Raw genomic sequence first — 13,528 nt, forward strand, 5'->3', positions numbered from 1 at the left:
CACACTGAAAATATTATTTACCTGTTCGTGGATCAATCATTGGTATATTGATATTGCAGCCATCGTCACCTTTCCAATGCAATATTGGGCATTGTAATGCGTCGTAACTACGATGAAGTTTACATACATGTTGATATAAATATAATGCAAGTGTCAAGGGATGGCGATACTTACGACAGGGTCTTCCGAGTTATGTAAAATTAATACATAGGCACGGTTTATACTAGTTAATATGTTTAATTATATGTATTGAATGTTAAAAAGTTTAATAAATTATATCAGATTTATTTATGAATTGATTTTTCTGATTGTTCACGTTGCCTCGTTGAATCTCCGAATAACACTGACTTTTCAATCGGGAATATATGAAGATTAAGGATTGCCAAGTGTCAATTGTATTTTAGGGTTGCCAAGTGACAGCTCGGCCTATCCTGACGTGAAATCGTCCTCGATTTCTTCGGAGGTGTTGTCTTCGATGTCTAGCTCTGGACTGTTCTCGCACCAAGGTTTTATTTTGCTGGATTCGTATACGGAGCTGAATTTTCGCGTTTTAGTTTGCATGCCCGGTATATCTTCGATTAAATACCGATCATTATCTAAGGGTTTTGCGATCCGGTACGGGCCACGATATTTCGGTATTAGTTTACGCGATTCACCGGTTGCAGGCGTTTCGGTTTCGATAAGTATTAAATCATTTTCTTCGAATTTGCGCGGAGTTAGGTGCTTAGCATCAAAACGTTTCTTCCATTTCGACTTTTCGCGTTCAATGTTATCTTTCGCGCTATTCCTTTTGTCGATGATATTAACCGGATCCTCGTGATCGAAAGTATCATTGTGTACGGCTGCTAGCAATCGGTTATGCGCGATATCGCGGAGATTAAAGTCAAATATAAGTTCGTTAGGGGTAAACCCAGAAGAACTGTTCTTCTGCGAATTTACGGTCCATTGCAGGTTGCGTAGTATTAAGTCCCATTCCTTTGCGTTTTCAGTTGTAGTACGTAGATAGTTCAATATCGTTTGGTTAGCGCGCTCGACTTGACCGTTTGAACGCGGCGTTCTTACTGCGATTTTAACGTGTTTGATATTATTTTGTTCGCAATACGTTTCGAAATTCTTTGAGGTAAATGCGGTACCTCTGTCCGTTATTATTTGTGACGGTAAACCGAAATATGTTGTAATTTCATTGAGACAATTTATAACGTGTGATGTTTTTGTGTCGCGCACGGGTTTGACAATTAGGTATTTAGTAAATGCGTCAGATACAGCAAGTATGTAGCTATTGCCCTTTTTGCTGCGTACGAAGGGACCTACGTGATCGATGTGGAGGGTTCGAAAAGGAATCGGATCTACACTACCGTAGTGGAGACTTCCTTCGGCTTTACCAGGACGCGTTTTCCGATAGCAGCATTCGATACAAGCGGCTATATAGTTTTTTACGTATTTCCTCATTTGCGAAAACCAAAACGTTTGTCGAATTCGTTCAATTGTTTTGTCGATGGCGAAATGACCCATTTGATCGTGGCAGAGTTCGACAACTCGCCACCTTACTGCCTTTGGTACGACAAACTTCATGCCGTCGTCTTCTTTATGGTATAGTCGATGATTATGAATTTTAAAATCTTTACGTAGTTCTGTTGCACGCGGTGAATTAACTTTACCAGTTAATATAGCGATGATCTCAGTTAAATCGGGATCCTGTAGTTGCATGGTATATAACCAATCGTCAAAGTTCGAATCTACTTGTAATATGAAACCTGCTGGTTCAACGTCATTAGCGGGTTCATCTGGTGAGCGACTCAAAGCATCAACGTGAGCTAATGAGCTTCCAGACCGATGTACGCTCTCAAAATCGAATTCTAAGAGTTTCAACCACCATCGGGAAATTTTTGGTTTCAACTCTTTGTTGTCGCGAACCCTTACTATTGCTGAGCAATCAGTAACCAAACGGAATCTTCGGCCTAACAGATATAAACGAAAACGTTCAAGAACCTCAACCACGGCGAGCGATTCTAATTCGTAGGAGTGATACCGACTCTCAACATCTGTACAATGTCTACTATAATACATGACCGGTTTCCAATTCGTACCGTCATCTGACTGTAGCAGTACACCTGCAAGACCAATGCTACTTGCGTCAGTGTGTACCTCGTGCTGCGCTTTTGAATCGTATAAGGCCAACACGGGTTCGTTTGTAAGTATTTCGATGATTTTACTAAATGCTTCTTGCTGTTGTTTTTCCCAAACAAATTTGCTTTCGTTGACTTTGTGCAATAATCGTGTGAGCGGTCTCGTTATCAAAGAATAGTTGGGTACGAACTTTCTGAAAAACCCAGTAAGCCCCAAAAATCTTCTTAAATCGGCGATATTTTTAGGTTGTGCGAAATTTCGTATGGCGGATACTTTACGAGTACATGGCGTTATTCCTTTTTCGTTGATTATATGACCCAGATATTCGATTTCAGCCTGCAAGAACTTACATTTCCCTAAGCGTAGTGTTAATCCTGATTCACGAAGTATAGCTAAGAATTTACTGATACGTTGCAAACCCTCTTTTATTGTACGACTGGGAATAATAACGTCATCCAGGTAGGCGAGTACTTCACCTGGGTTCATTTTCGAAATAATTTTGTTCATCACAGCTTGAAATGCGGCCGGAGCGTTCACCAAACCAAATGGCATACGGTTGTATTCGTAATGGCCATCGGTTGTTACGAAAGCTGTGAATTTCTTAGAGTCCTCATCAATTGCTATTTGATGGTACCCCATTCTTAAATCTAGTGACGTAAAATATTTATTACCTGCCAACTGAGCATAGTGTTCCTCCATTATCGGCATCGGGTACGATTGTTTGACGGTGATTTTGTTCAAGCAGCGGTAATCAACGCAGAGACGATTTTCTCCGTTGCTTTTCTCAACGAGCACGACTGGAGAAGCATACGGCGATTCGGACGGGCGTATAATATTATTTTCGAGCAATTCGTTTATAATACCGGATATAACCGGGCGTTTCGCGAACGGGACGCGGTATGGTTTAATGCTCACCGGAGTTTCTTTATTAAGTTCGATTTTAAACGTAGCTACGGTACAACAACCAAGTTCGGTAAGCTTTTCGGCAAACACGTCGCGATACGTATTCAACATGTTCGATAGCTTTTCGTTTTCATTTTGATTAATGTTTTCAACATAAGTTATTTTAAGTACTTTTTCAAACTTGCATTTACCACTTTCGATAATAAGACGTGATCCGTCACGACACAAAGTATCTGTACCGAGTAATACATTCTCACTAATTAGATGATCGCTTACAATTAGCATGACAGATTTGTATATTTCGTTATCGATTTCGAGCGATACGTTCACTTTACCACTACACAACACTTCGCCACCACCAAAGCCGTTTAGCTTAACATAGCATGGAGAAATTTCACCAAGCGATTTGCAAAAAGACTCCCGCGCGAGTGTGCTGGTACTACCAGGGTCGACAAAAGCATTTGTACCGATTCCATTCACTTTAATTCGTTTTGTTATACCTTTTGCGTAGACAGATTCGTTTTCGAGATTTTTATCGATCGCACGTATATCTTGTTTGGTTTTATTCGGACAGTTTTCGGTTTTGTGATTTGTACGCGAACAATTTTCACATCGTTGCTTCTTCTGAGGTTCGGGACACTTTATTGAGTAGTGACCGAATTTTAAGCAATTAAAGCACTTTACATTTTCTAGCGTTTTCGTTTCACGGTTTTCAGTTTTGGTTGCACTCGTATTGCTTTGCGGATAAATTTTTGGTTTATACTGAGTAACGGGTTTTATTTCATTAAACACACTATAGTTGGAAATGTCGCGTAATAAGTCGTTACAGCGCACATAACTATTCGAAATTTTTCTGCGTAAGTCAATATCGTTAATGCCGTTTATGATATGTAAGGCGATAGCATCTTCCGTCAGCCCACCTTTCATGCCAAGCGAATACATTTTATAGTAGTACTCCTCCGGAGTTTCGTTTTGCGAACGTTTTAGTCGAGATAGCTTAATATGCACTTCAGCGGTATTTTCAGAATGCGGAAAATCGTTTCTGAAACGCGAAACGAAATGCGACCACGACACGAAAATTTCCGGAAGGGAATCAACCCATAACTTTGCTGGTCCTTGCATTTTCTGCTGTACCGCGCACAATAGCATACTTTCTTCCCAATGGTAAGCGCTTTTGAGCATTTCGACTCTTTTCACAAATTGCGTTGCGTTAAGCGAAGATTCGGATATCGGATTAAACGAGGGTAACAAATCTATAATGTCACGTATTTTATATATCGGATTGTAGTTGTTCACAGGCGAATTTATTTGCTGCGACGGTTGTAAGTGCGCGAATGGCACATTATAATAATTAACATTCGAGTTTGGAATTCTCTGATTCCGCGGATTGTGCACATCACCGATTACATTGTCCACATTAGCTGGACGCGTATCCGACCATGCTTGCACTGGTTGTGTTTGCACTGGTGGAATATAGTTATTTGTTGTACACATTATCGGAAAGTACGAATGCGTTGTTCTTGTTGTTACAGGCGACGAAATACAACACGGCGTAAAATCATTTCGAGTACTTATAGCATTATTATTTTGCATTGCTAAGTTTCGAATTGTGCTTTCTAACTCAGATATGCGTTCGAGTAAATGATTATTATCACTTGCACTTTGAAATTGGTTTTCTATTAGATTTTCTTCTAATCTTTCCACTAAATCGCATTTTTTTCCACTACTCGGAAGACCTGCTTGTTTACATTTTTTCTTAAGTTCCGCGAATGTCAATTTCTGTAGCTCTGACATTTTGTTTTGATTCTTTTGTTTCGTTTGATCTAATTAGATATGCGACATCTGACGGTATGGAGCGAAAAATTTACCGATTCGACTTGATCGAAGTTTCTCTGCTGACTGCGACGCGTCGTTAGCAGCAAACGATAGCAGAGGTGTCTCAAATTTTCGCGAATGCAGCGGAGTCTCAAATTTACGCAATTGTAATTACTGAACAATTTTTACAATTCGTATGTTGCTTTTTCACATTTACTTAATATGTGACGAACTAAAATGCACTTTTGACTATTTATTGCGTTGTATTTTAGTTATATTTCGTTTTTTTTTTTTCAAAAGTTTTACCGGCAACTTTTCACTGTGCACGTTTTTTCTTGTTCACTTCTCACTTCTGACCTGTCAAGGGATGGCGATACTTACGACAGGGTCTTCCGAGTTATGTAAAATTAATACATAGGCACGGTTTATACTAGTTAATATGTTTAATTATATGTATTGAATGTTAAAAAGTTTAATAAAATATATCAGATTTATTTATGAATTGATTTTTCTGATTGTTCACGTTGCCTCGTTGAATCTCCGAATAACACTGACTTTTCAATCGGGAATATATGAAGATTAAGGATTGCCAAGTGTCAATTGTATTTTAGGGTTGCCAAGTGACACAAGTAAGTTTGTAGGTGGGAATAATAAGTAAGCTAGTTAAGACGAAAGTACATAAATTTTGAGAGCGAAAGAGCGTAGCTAAGTAGGTAATAAATCGTTTAGTAAATGATTAAACTATTATTGATGTATGTATGTTAATATGAAGACGTATAATCCGCTGGCTAAGTGGGATGAATCTGACCAAACAAATGGGTTTTTGGTGTGTTTTTAAAAATAATTTCACCATACATTGAGCGCATTTCAGCGCCTTCACGTAAAAGGATTATGTTGTTATGTGATTGAATATACCATTTTAACTGGTTGTAGTACATAAGAAGGCAATCTCTTAACATGAAGGCGAGTTCCCAATTGGTCTATATCTCGAGTTCTTAGTTACCCAGCGAAAAGAAAAGCCCTCTATTCATTAGCATTTATCGACAACTTACAATGGATACTCATGTGGTTCAAACACATCCTAGGGTTATCCCGGTCCACGTTTTGGTCTATATCTCGAGATCCTAGTCACGGAGGAGCATGAAAAATAATCTATACTATAGCAATCACCAACAGCTCCCATTTTCTACCCATATTGAAAAAACACATCCTAAAGTTATCCGGGTCCACGTTTTGGTCTATATCTCGAGACCCTAGTCACGGAGGTGCATGAAAAATAATCTATACTATAGCATTCATCAAGAGCTTCCATTTGATACCCATATTGTACAAACACATCCTAGGGTTAGCCGGGTCCACGTTTTGGCCTATATCTCGAGACCCTGGTATCCGATTCTTAAAATTTCAAAACACAAACCATCTACTGAATAGTCTGAACAAAGCCTAAAAATTTGGTTTGGATAGGTGATCCCGTTCTTGAGTTATAAAATCAGAACTAAAAATGGCATTCATTTTTATATATATAAGAAGATAAGATGTAGGAATGACGTAAACACTTAAAGAGATATTTACACAAGAATTATGTTATACTAGGTACAAACACACGCCATATTGGCAATTTATACCATTTGGGCAATTTATTACGCAATTTATCATATAATAAATTGTAATAACAAATTGCCAATTTAAAAAAAATTGCGTAATAAATTGTTTCAAACTGTAAATACAACCTTGTAAAGTGTGTTTATTGAGTAGATTTAAACGTCAGCTGCGCATGGCTCAACTATATGGTTGGCTCATCTCATCAGCTGATATTATTTTGTCAAAAGAGGATGGCAAACTCAAAATGAAACCAAAACATTGAACACATTATCTTACAACACACAAAAATTTTAAAGTTTTATGTTTTCATTCCATTCCATTCACCTAATTCCAACACGCACATTTTGACATTGTGAACACAGGTATGTTGTTGCTGTAGAGATGAGCCAACTGGCCATCAAATTACTATTGTGTAAGCTAAGTTGAGTTGTATGAACACCACTCAATTTGAATTAATATTGCCTCAATTTATTTTTCTGTTTGAACATAGCATTAAACAGCATTTCAGGCATGCAAACATATTTATTCCATATGGCGTCGCAGAGTCAAAGTTTACTAGTTGTAGTGGTAGTAGCGCGCTCCTCCTACCACACCGAAAATACTGGGTTCAATTCCAGGGCAAAGCAACATGAAAACATGTGGAAAAAGTTTTTTCAATTAGAAAAAATTTGTTACCGAGCGGGCGAGTCGCCCCTCGGCACTGATTTGGCAAACACTCCGAGTGTATTTCTGTAATGAAAAACTACTCAGTGCAAACTAATCTGCCTTGCAGATTCTTTTCGAAGTCGGCGTAAATCATGTAGCTTCCGTCCCGTCAATTTGTAGAAAAAAATTAAAAGTAGAACGACCCAAATAGGAAAGGAAGCTCGGCCCAAAATCTCTTCGGAGGTTAGCGCGCCTTGTGTTTATTTATTTTATGTGCCTTTTGTGATATGGCTTGTCACATCAAATGATACCGACAAATTAATTATTGAGCTAAACTGTCAAGACTAAAAAAATAAATAGTCTATTGAGCACACGAGCTGTAAACGTGTTAATTTCGTACTTTATTTAGCGTTTAGCTGACTAAGGTTTGTGCTAGACAGAGGGTATTGCCAGACGGTGCAATGTAGTGTTAACTATCAAATTTCAATCTGGAACTAACTCTGTTATTTTTTGTAATTTTTTTTTAATAAAAATTTTGTTTCATAGGTTTTTTTTTATACTTATATATTTGACTTTGAGTAGTTCATTTAGTTTAGACATTTTTTCCTTTCCAATTTTATTTACATATTTTTCATAAATTTCTTTATTGCTCCTATTACCGTTTACAACTCAACTTAGTTGGGTTGTAATTAAAACAACTCAACTTTAAGACAACTCAACTCCTGTTTGGTATTACGAATTACAACTTATTTCAGTTGAAGTTGAATTGAGTTGCCAAATTCAGAAAGTGATGATTTGACAGATAAAAAAACAGCTGATCAATTTGTGGCAGAAATTTAAGCATTTTCAAATGTGATGTTGTTATTAATATTATATAAAATCTATTTTATAATGGCGAAAATGTTGGTGATTGACATGTCGCGAATACGAAAAACATTCGCGTAATCATTCGAATCCCTTGGAACTACCAAGCCCCAAGTAAGAAAATGTTTTAAGTGACAAATGATGAGCTTCATATGAAGTTATTTTGCAGATTTGAATGGAAGCATTACTCATTACTAAACAAAATTAGGGACCATTTCCGCATACGTGTTCGTTCACGATCCGGTAGAAAGGTATTTTTCTTCAACAGTGCAACGAGCTGAGAATGGAACATATGTGGTCAAATATCCATTTAAAGCCGATATCAAACCCATCGATGACACTTTGCCGCAAGCTATTTCACGCCTTAATAGTATGGATGCCAAACTGCAACGTCAACCTGCGCTAAAACAACAATACGCAGCATTTTTAAATGAATATCTTGAGTTGGGACACATGGAATTGATTCCAGAGCAGCAGATTAATGTGAGTACTTCAAGACGTTTTTATTTAGCACATCATCCCGTAATTAAGGCTGACAGTTCAACAAACAAATGCCGGGTAGTTTTTGATGGTTCGCTTAAAGATTCCTCTGGGTATTCCTTGAATGATGGGTTACATATTGGTCCACCGATTCAACGCGATTTGTTTGGTGTCTTTTTACGTTTCCGCCAGCATCGGTATGTGTTCGCAACCGATATTGAGAAAATGTTCCGCGGCATAAGGGTGCATCCAGAACAAACTGATTATCAACGCATTGTACTGAGGCATGAACAAACAGCTAAACTTCAACATTACCGATTGCTAACTGTTACTTATGGGCTTGCGCCGTCTCCTTTTCTGGCTGTGAGAGTTTTAAACCAAATTGCCGAAGACTACAAAGGAGAATATCCCAATGCTTCACGCGTTCTTGAGAACGATGCATACGTAGATGACATACCCACTGGATGCGACACCGTCGAAGATCTGATAGCTCTGAATAACGAACTTATAGAACTCTTATCAAAAGCTAATTTCAACTTGAGAAAGTAGAGCTCAAATTGTTGGCCTCTGCTTGAAACTTTACCAAAAGCAATCTGCGAATTTAATCCAATTGCCATACACTCTCAAACATCGGAAACATCTGTAAAAACCTACGAAGCGAATGGTGTTGTCAGAAACTTCGAAGATTTACGATCCATTAGCACGCCGTCGTCGAGAGGGTTACAGTGACTCGTTTTTATCTACATACGAGCTCCAACAAGCTAGAATCCAATTACTAAAAGGCGCGCAAGCTCATGCATTCTTTAAAGACATTGATCAATTACAAAATTTACAATACCTACGTTGCAAATCTACGCTGATCCGGTATTCACCATTCATAGACGAATCAGGTGTACTTCGGGTTGGTGGTCGCATAAAACATGCAGATATAAATTACAATATTAAGTTTCCGATTAAACTACCTAAAGACGCCAAAATTTCGCTACTCATCGTAAGACATACGCACGAAATCAATATGCACGCAGGTGTCGAAGCGACGTTCTCTCTTGTTCGTCAACAATTTTGGTTTTTGGGCTGCAGAAACTTAGTAAGGAAGGTCATATTTGGTTGCAAAACATGTTTCTTGCAAAGAAGAGCAACCAGCACTCAACTTATGGTTAATCTGCCATCAGCAAGAGTTCAGCCCATTCGGTGTTTTCTACATTGCGGACTTGACTACGCTGGCCCTGTACGCATAAAGTATTCAAAAACGCGAAATCCAAAAATTGGTAAAGCTTGGTTTGCCATATTCGTCTGTCTGTCTACTAAAGCCCTACACATCGAATTGGTGAGTGATTTAACAACCGATGCCTTTTTAGCTTCTTTTCGCAGATTCATTGCACGCCGAGGAAAGCCCAGTGACCTTCATTCCGATAATGGTACCACCTTCCACGGTTCGAAACGAGCTTTAAACGAACTTCAACGGCTCTCCATATTTCATGAAGATCGGACAGAGGTGGCTCAATCCTTAGCAAAAATAAATAAAAAAAAATCCTTAGCAAACGAAGGCGTTAATAGGCATTTCATCCCACCCTCAGCACAACGTTTTGGAGGACTGTGGGAAACTGGAGTACGATCTATGAAATTACATTTGAGAAGAGTGATTGGAGACAGCCTACTTACGTTCGAAGAATACAGCACGGTACTATGCCAAATCGAAGCTATTTTTAATTCACGACCTCTGTGCAGCATTTCTGATACAGATCCTCTTACTCCGGCACATTTTTTAATTGGCGAACCGTATACATGTATGCCTGAGCCATCTGCTTTAACTACAACTTTTAACTTAAAACAACATTGGCGCCATCTGCAGGCTATGGTTCAAGGCTTTTGGAAACGCTGGCATAGTGAGTACTTAACCTCTTTGCAACAGAGGAATAAATGGCAACAATCCACTACTAATCTTGAAATCGGAAAACTGGTCGTATTGAAAGACCCTAATCTCCCACCATCAAAGTGGATTTTAGGACGCATCGTCGAAGTGCACAAAGGAGATGATGATCTAGTACGTGTGGTTACCATCAAAACGAGCAAAGGAGAATACAAGCGTCCAATTTCAAAGGTAGCGACATTGCCTTTCTGAACGCGCCGTTCAGGGGTGGCGGTATGTTTGGGAACCGCAGACTACTTTGTTCCATCGTAATAACTACTTGGGAACCTCTGCGATATCGTCATGCGCCGGAAGTCATTCAACTCCTTCAACATAACATCATATTTAATACATAATAACTGCATAGCCTACTAAAGCTGTTGAGCGCTCACTAGCAAGCATTTGCCTAACAAACAAGCGTACATACATAATTACATATTAATGCCTATCTCTATGTACATACAAAGCGAATGCAATTTCAATGCCAGCAGCATCATACGATTCTACCGCTACGCATTCAATTGTTACAGTCCACTTATTGGTTCCAATATTTTCTATTATTTTATTTTTCTTGATTTAATTGTTCTCTAATTTCCTTTGTTAAACTCTTTACCTACATATGTAATTTATTTAATAAGTAAATAGATACCTTTTTGGCAATTGAAATATTAAAGTAAAGGCAGTAAAATTTTGCGCTCATATGCATACCGTCGCGATATTACCGTCGGTAAATCAATAAAGAATTTAAAATCAGCAAAAAGTGCTAAGTGGTTTTCTTTAAACGGACTTAGTTACATCGGTTGCTGGAAATTAACACACGGGCTAATTAGTGTGTTTTATTGTTCGTTACCAATCTCTTAAATGGCATTCTGCTCTAACCATCCAAGAAAGTGATAAACAAAAAACATTCGCGGCAGAGCTATGGGGATAAAATGTTCAACAGAATTATTCCACGTGAAATATTATTACTATACCATACAAATAGGTCTCTTAAGCTAGCCCAACCTTTTCAGCACAATCAAAAAACGAGACCGTACTCAATTGCACAATATTTAATGCTAATTTAATACGGGTTAATTAAATTTATTACACTTGTATTTTAATAAATATCGAGGGTTGGGCTAGCTGTCATTAAATACGTTTTCGTTTTTTGATTGTGCATATGGGTTGGGCTAGCTTAAGTTTAAGCTGCTTTTTAAAAGAACAAGTGTAATAAATTTAAATAACCCGTAATAAATTAGCATTAAATATTGTGCAATTTAGTACGGTCTCGTTTTTTGATTGGGCTGAAAAGATTGGGCTAGCTGAAGAGACCTTCAATATACAAATTGGAAACCATGGGAACAACTCATTTCACAAAATTTTACATGGATAATAAGCAAAAACTTTACCTTCTAATGTCAAGAATTTGACACAATAAAAATACTTCTAAATTTAAGTTAAAGCTACATAAACTAAATCTTATTATTTTTGAAATTTTTGAGTGAAATACCCGTGAAAACTTTTAACCCTTTTATGGATAAGCCCCCATATTCATAAAAAATATAACAGGTTTAAAAAGCATTTTAAATTGACATTTCCTTACAAATTTTGAGGTATAAGAGCTTTATAAACCTATTTTATTTGTTATGACTATGGAGGAAAAAGTACAAAAGGTTTATAAAACTTTTTAAAATGACGTGTCCATTGCAATTCCATATAATAGGAGCTTAAGTCGCTGTTTATACACAAATATTGTTGAAACTTGCTATTTGATGAAGAGGAGGTAACGAGGAAAGCGCGTGCACCGAGTTTCTTGCGCTTGGCGACTTGCTTTGAGCTGTCTTTTTTTATGTTTTCAAATTCTGATTTTTGTACATTTTTTTTGATTGAGGAGCTTTTGGTTGATTTTGAATAGAAATTTTTTTAAGTTTATTAAATAATTCTTATGTTTCACAATAATTTTTCAAATTTTCAATGAATAAAAAAAATTTTTAGAAAGAGTTGATATAAAATGTCAAATTGGTGCTTAGAAAGATCGCCGTGTGTAAATCTGATACGCAACTTCAAAAGTAGTTGAAGTCGAAGCTGAGCACGGGACCGTATATTCCGTTTACCCGATATTAGATGAGGATATACTGCTATGGCCATACGGCCTTCACTAAAGTTGCCCCAAGGCCTTGAGTCATGTTGCAGTGGCTAACGCGAAAGTTTTGGCCATTAGATCTGCAGGCGTGATGTGTAGAATGGCAAGCAATGCTACTGTCGGACTAGCTTTTAGGGCTCCCGTTGTGCTAATCATTGATAATCTGCATGCCCCTAAATTTGTTTGGTATTCGCACCTTTTTGTGTGGTTGTCCACCAAACAAGGACCCCATTGTAAAGTATGGGTTTGACAATTGCCGTAAGGGAGTTTATGTCCTCGTGCATCCTAGCATCCTCTTGGATGCATACGATGTAGCGTTGGCTTTCTTCGCTCTCTCTTTCACAGACAACTTACCTTTTATGATGACTCCTAGATATTTTGGGGCTATATTTTTCTTGTAGGGTTACACCTCCAAGCTTAGGCTTGGTGCAATTAGGGACCGTATATTTCCTAGTAAATAATACTACAATTTTTCAGCGTTGGTAGTTAACTCGACGCCAGATGCCCAGGCCTGTACATGCCGAAGTGCCTGATCCACTAGATAGCTGATTGTTGTTAGGCATCTGCCGTTTATTATGACTGAAACGTAATCTGACATGCAGTTTGACTGGTCCTCCGTGGAAACGCCTAAGCAATTGGTTGATAACCAGCGTCCCAACCTTGCACCGCTTCTATGTTCACAGATTTTGTTACGTCGCATAGACCCCATTGCGACGTGATCACTCTGCAGGTTAACTTCGAGCCGATCCATTTTGTAAAGGAGGGATGAACTTTAATTGTGTTGAGACTGTCCATGTTTACTCATTTCGTGATCTTGTTGAAAGCTCCAGAAAAACACCTAGAGCATTTTCCCGGTGTTCCACGGCTTTCTCTATATTTATGACCACCTTATGCAATGCAATTTCGATTGACTTACCTTTGGTGTATGTTGTGCTGAAAAGGTTAACTCCTCACTCATATTTGATTTTATATACACATCTTTTAATCTTTCCATGAGGAGCTTGGGGTCACCAGAACCTCGTCTGTTAGTGAAACGGGATTCGCCGCTCGAAGGTGAG

The 13,528-nt window shown here is 38.1% G+C and overlaps 1 protein-coding gene across 6 annotated transcripts in view; it reads right to left on the reverse strand.

Annotated features, from left to right (window-relative positions):
- Positions 1-13,528, reverse strand: part of LOC137233901 (cyclin G-like) — a 159,636-nt gene that overhangs the window by 70,039 nt on the left and 76,069 nt on the right. Inside the window, exon 1 of one of the 6 annotated variants that reach the window (XM_067757465.1) lies at positions 22-55. The exons of the other annotated variants lie outside the window; for them this stretch is intronic. Coding sequence (XP_067613566.1) covers positions 22-40 — 19 coding nt within the window. The 5' untranslated portion in view covers positions 41-55. Of the gene's footprint in view, positions 1-21; positions 56-13,528 lie in introns of those variants that run through there. 6 annotated transcript variants of the gene reach the window in all.

The sequence above is a fragment of the Eurosta solidaginis genome, chromosome 1, assembly GCF_040869045.1.
Source record: "Eurosta solidaginis isolate ZX-2024a chromosome 1, ASM4086904v1, whole genome shotgun sequence".
Taxonomy (NCBI): Eukaryota; Metazoa; Arthropoda; class Insecta; order Diptera; family Tephritidae; genus Eurosta; species Eurosta solidaginis.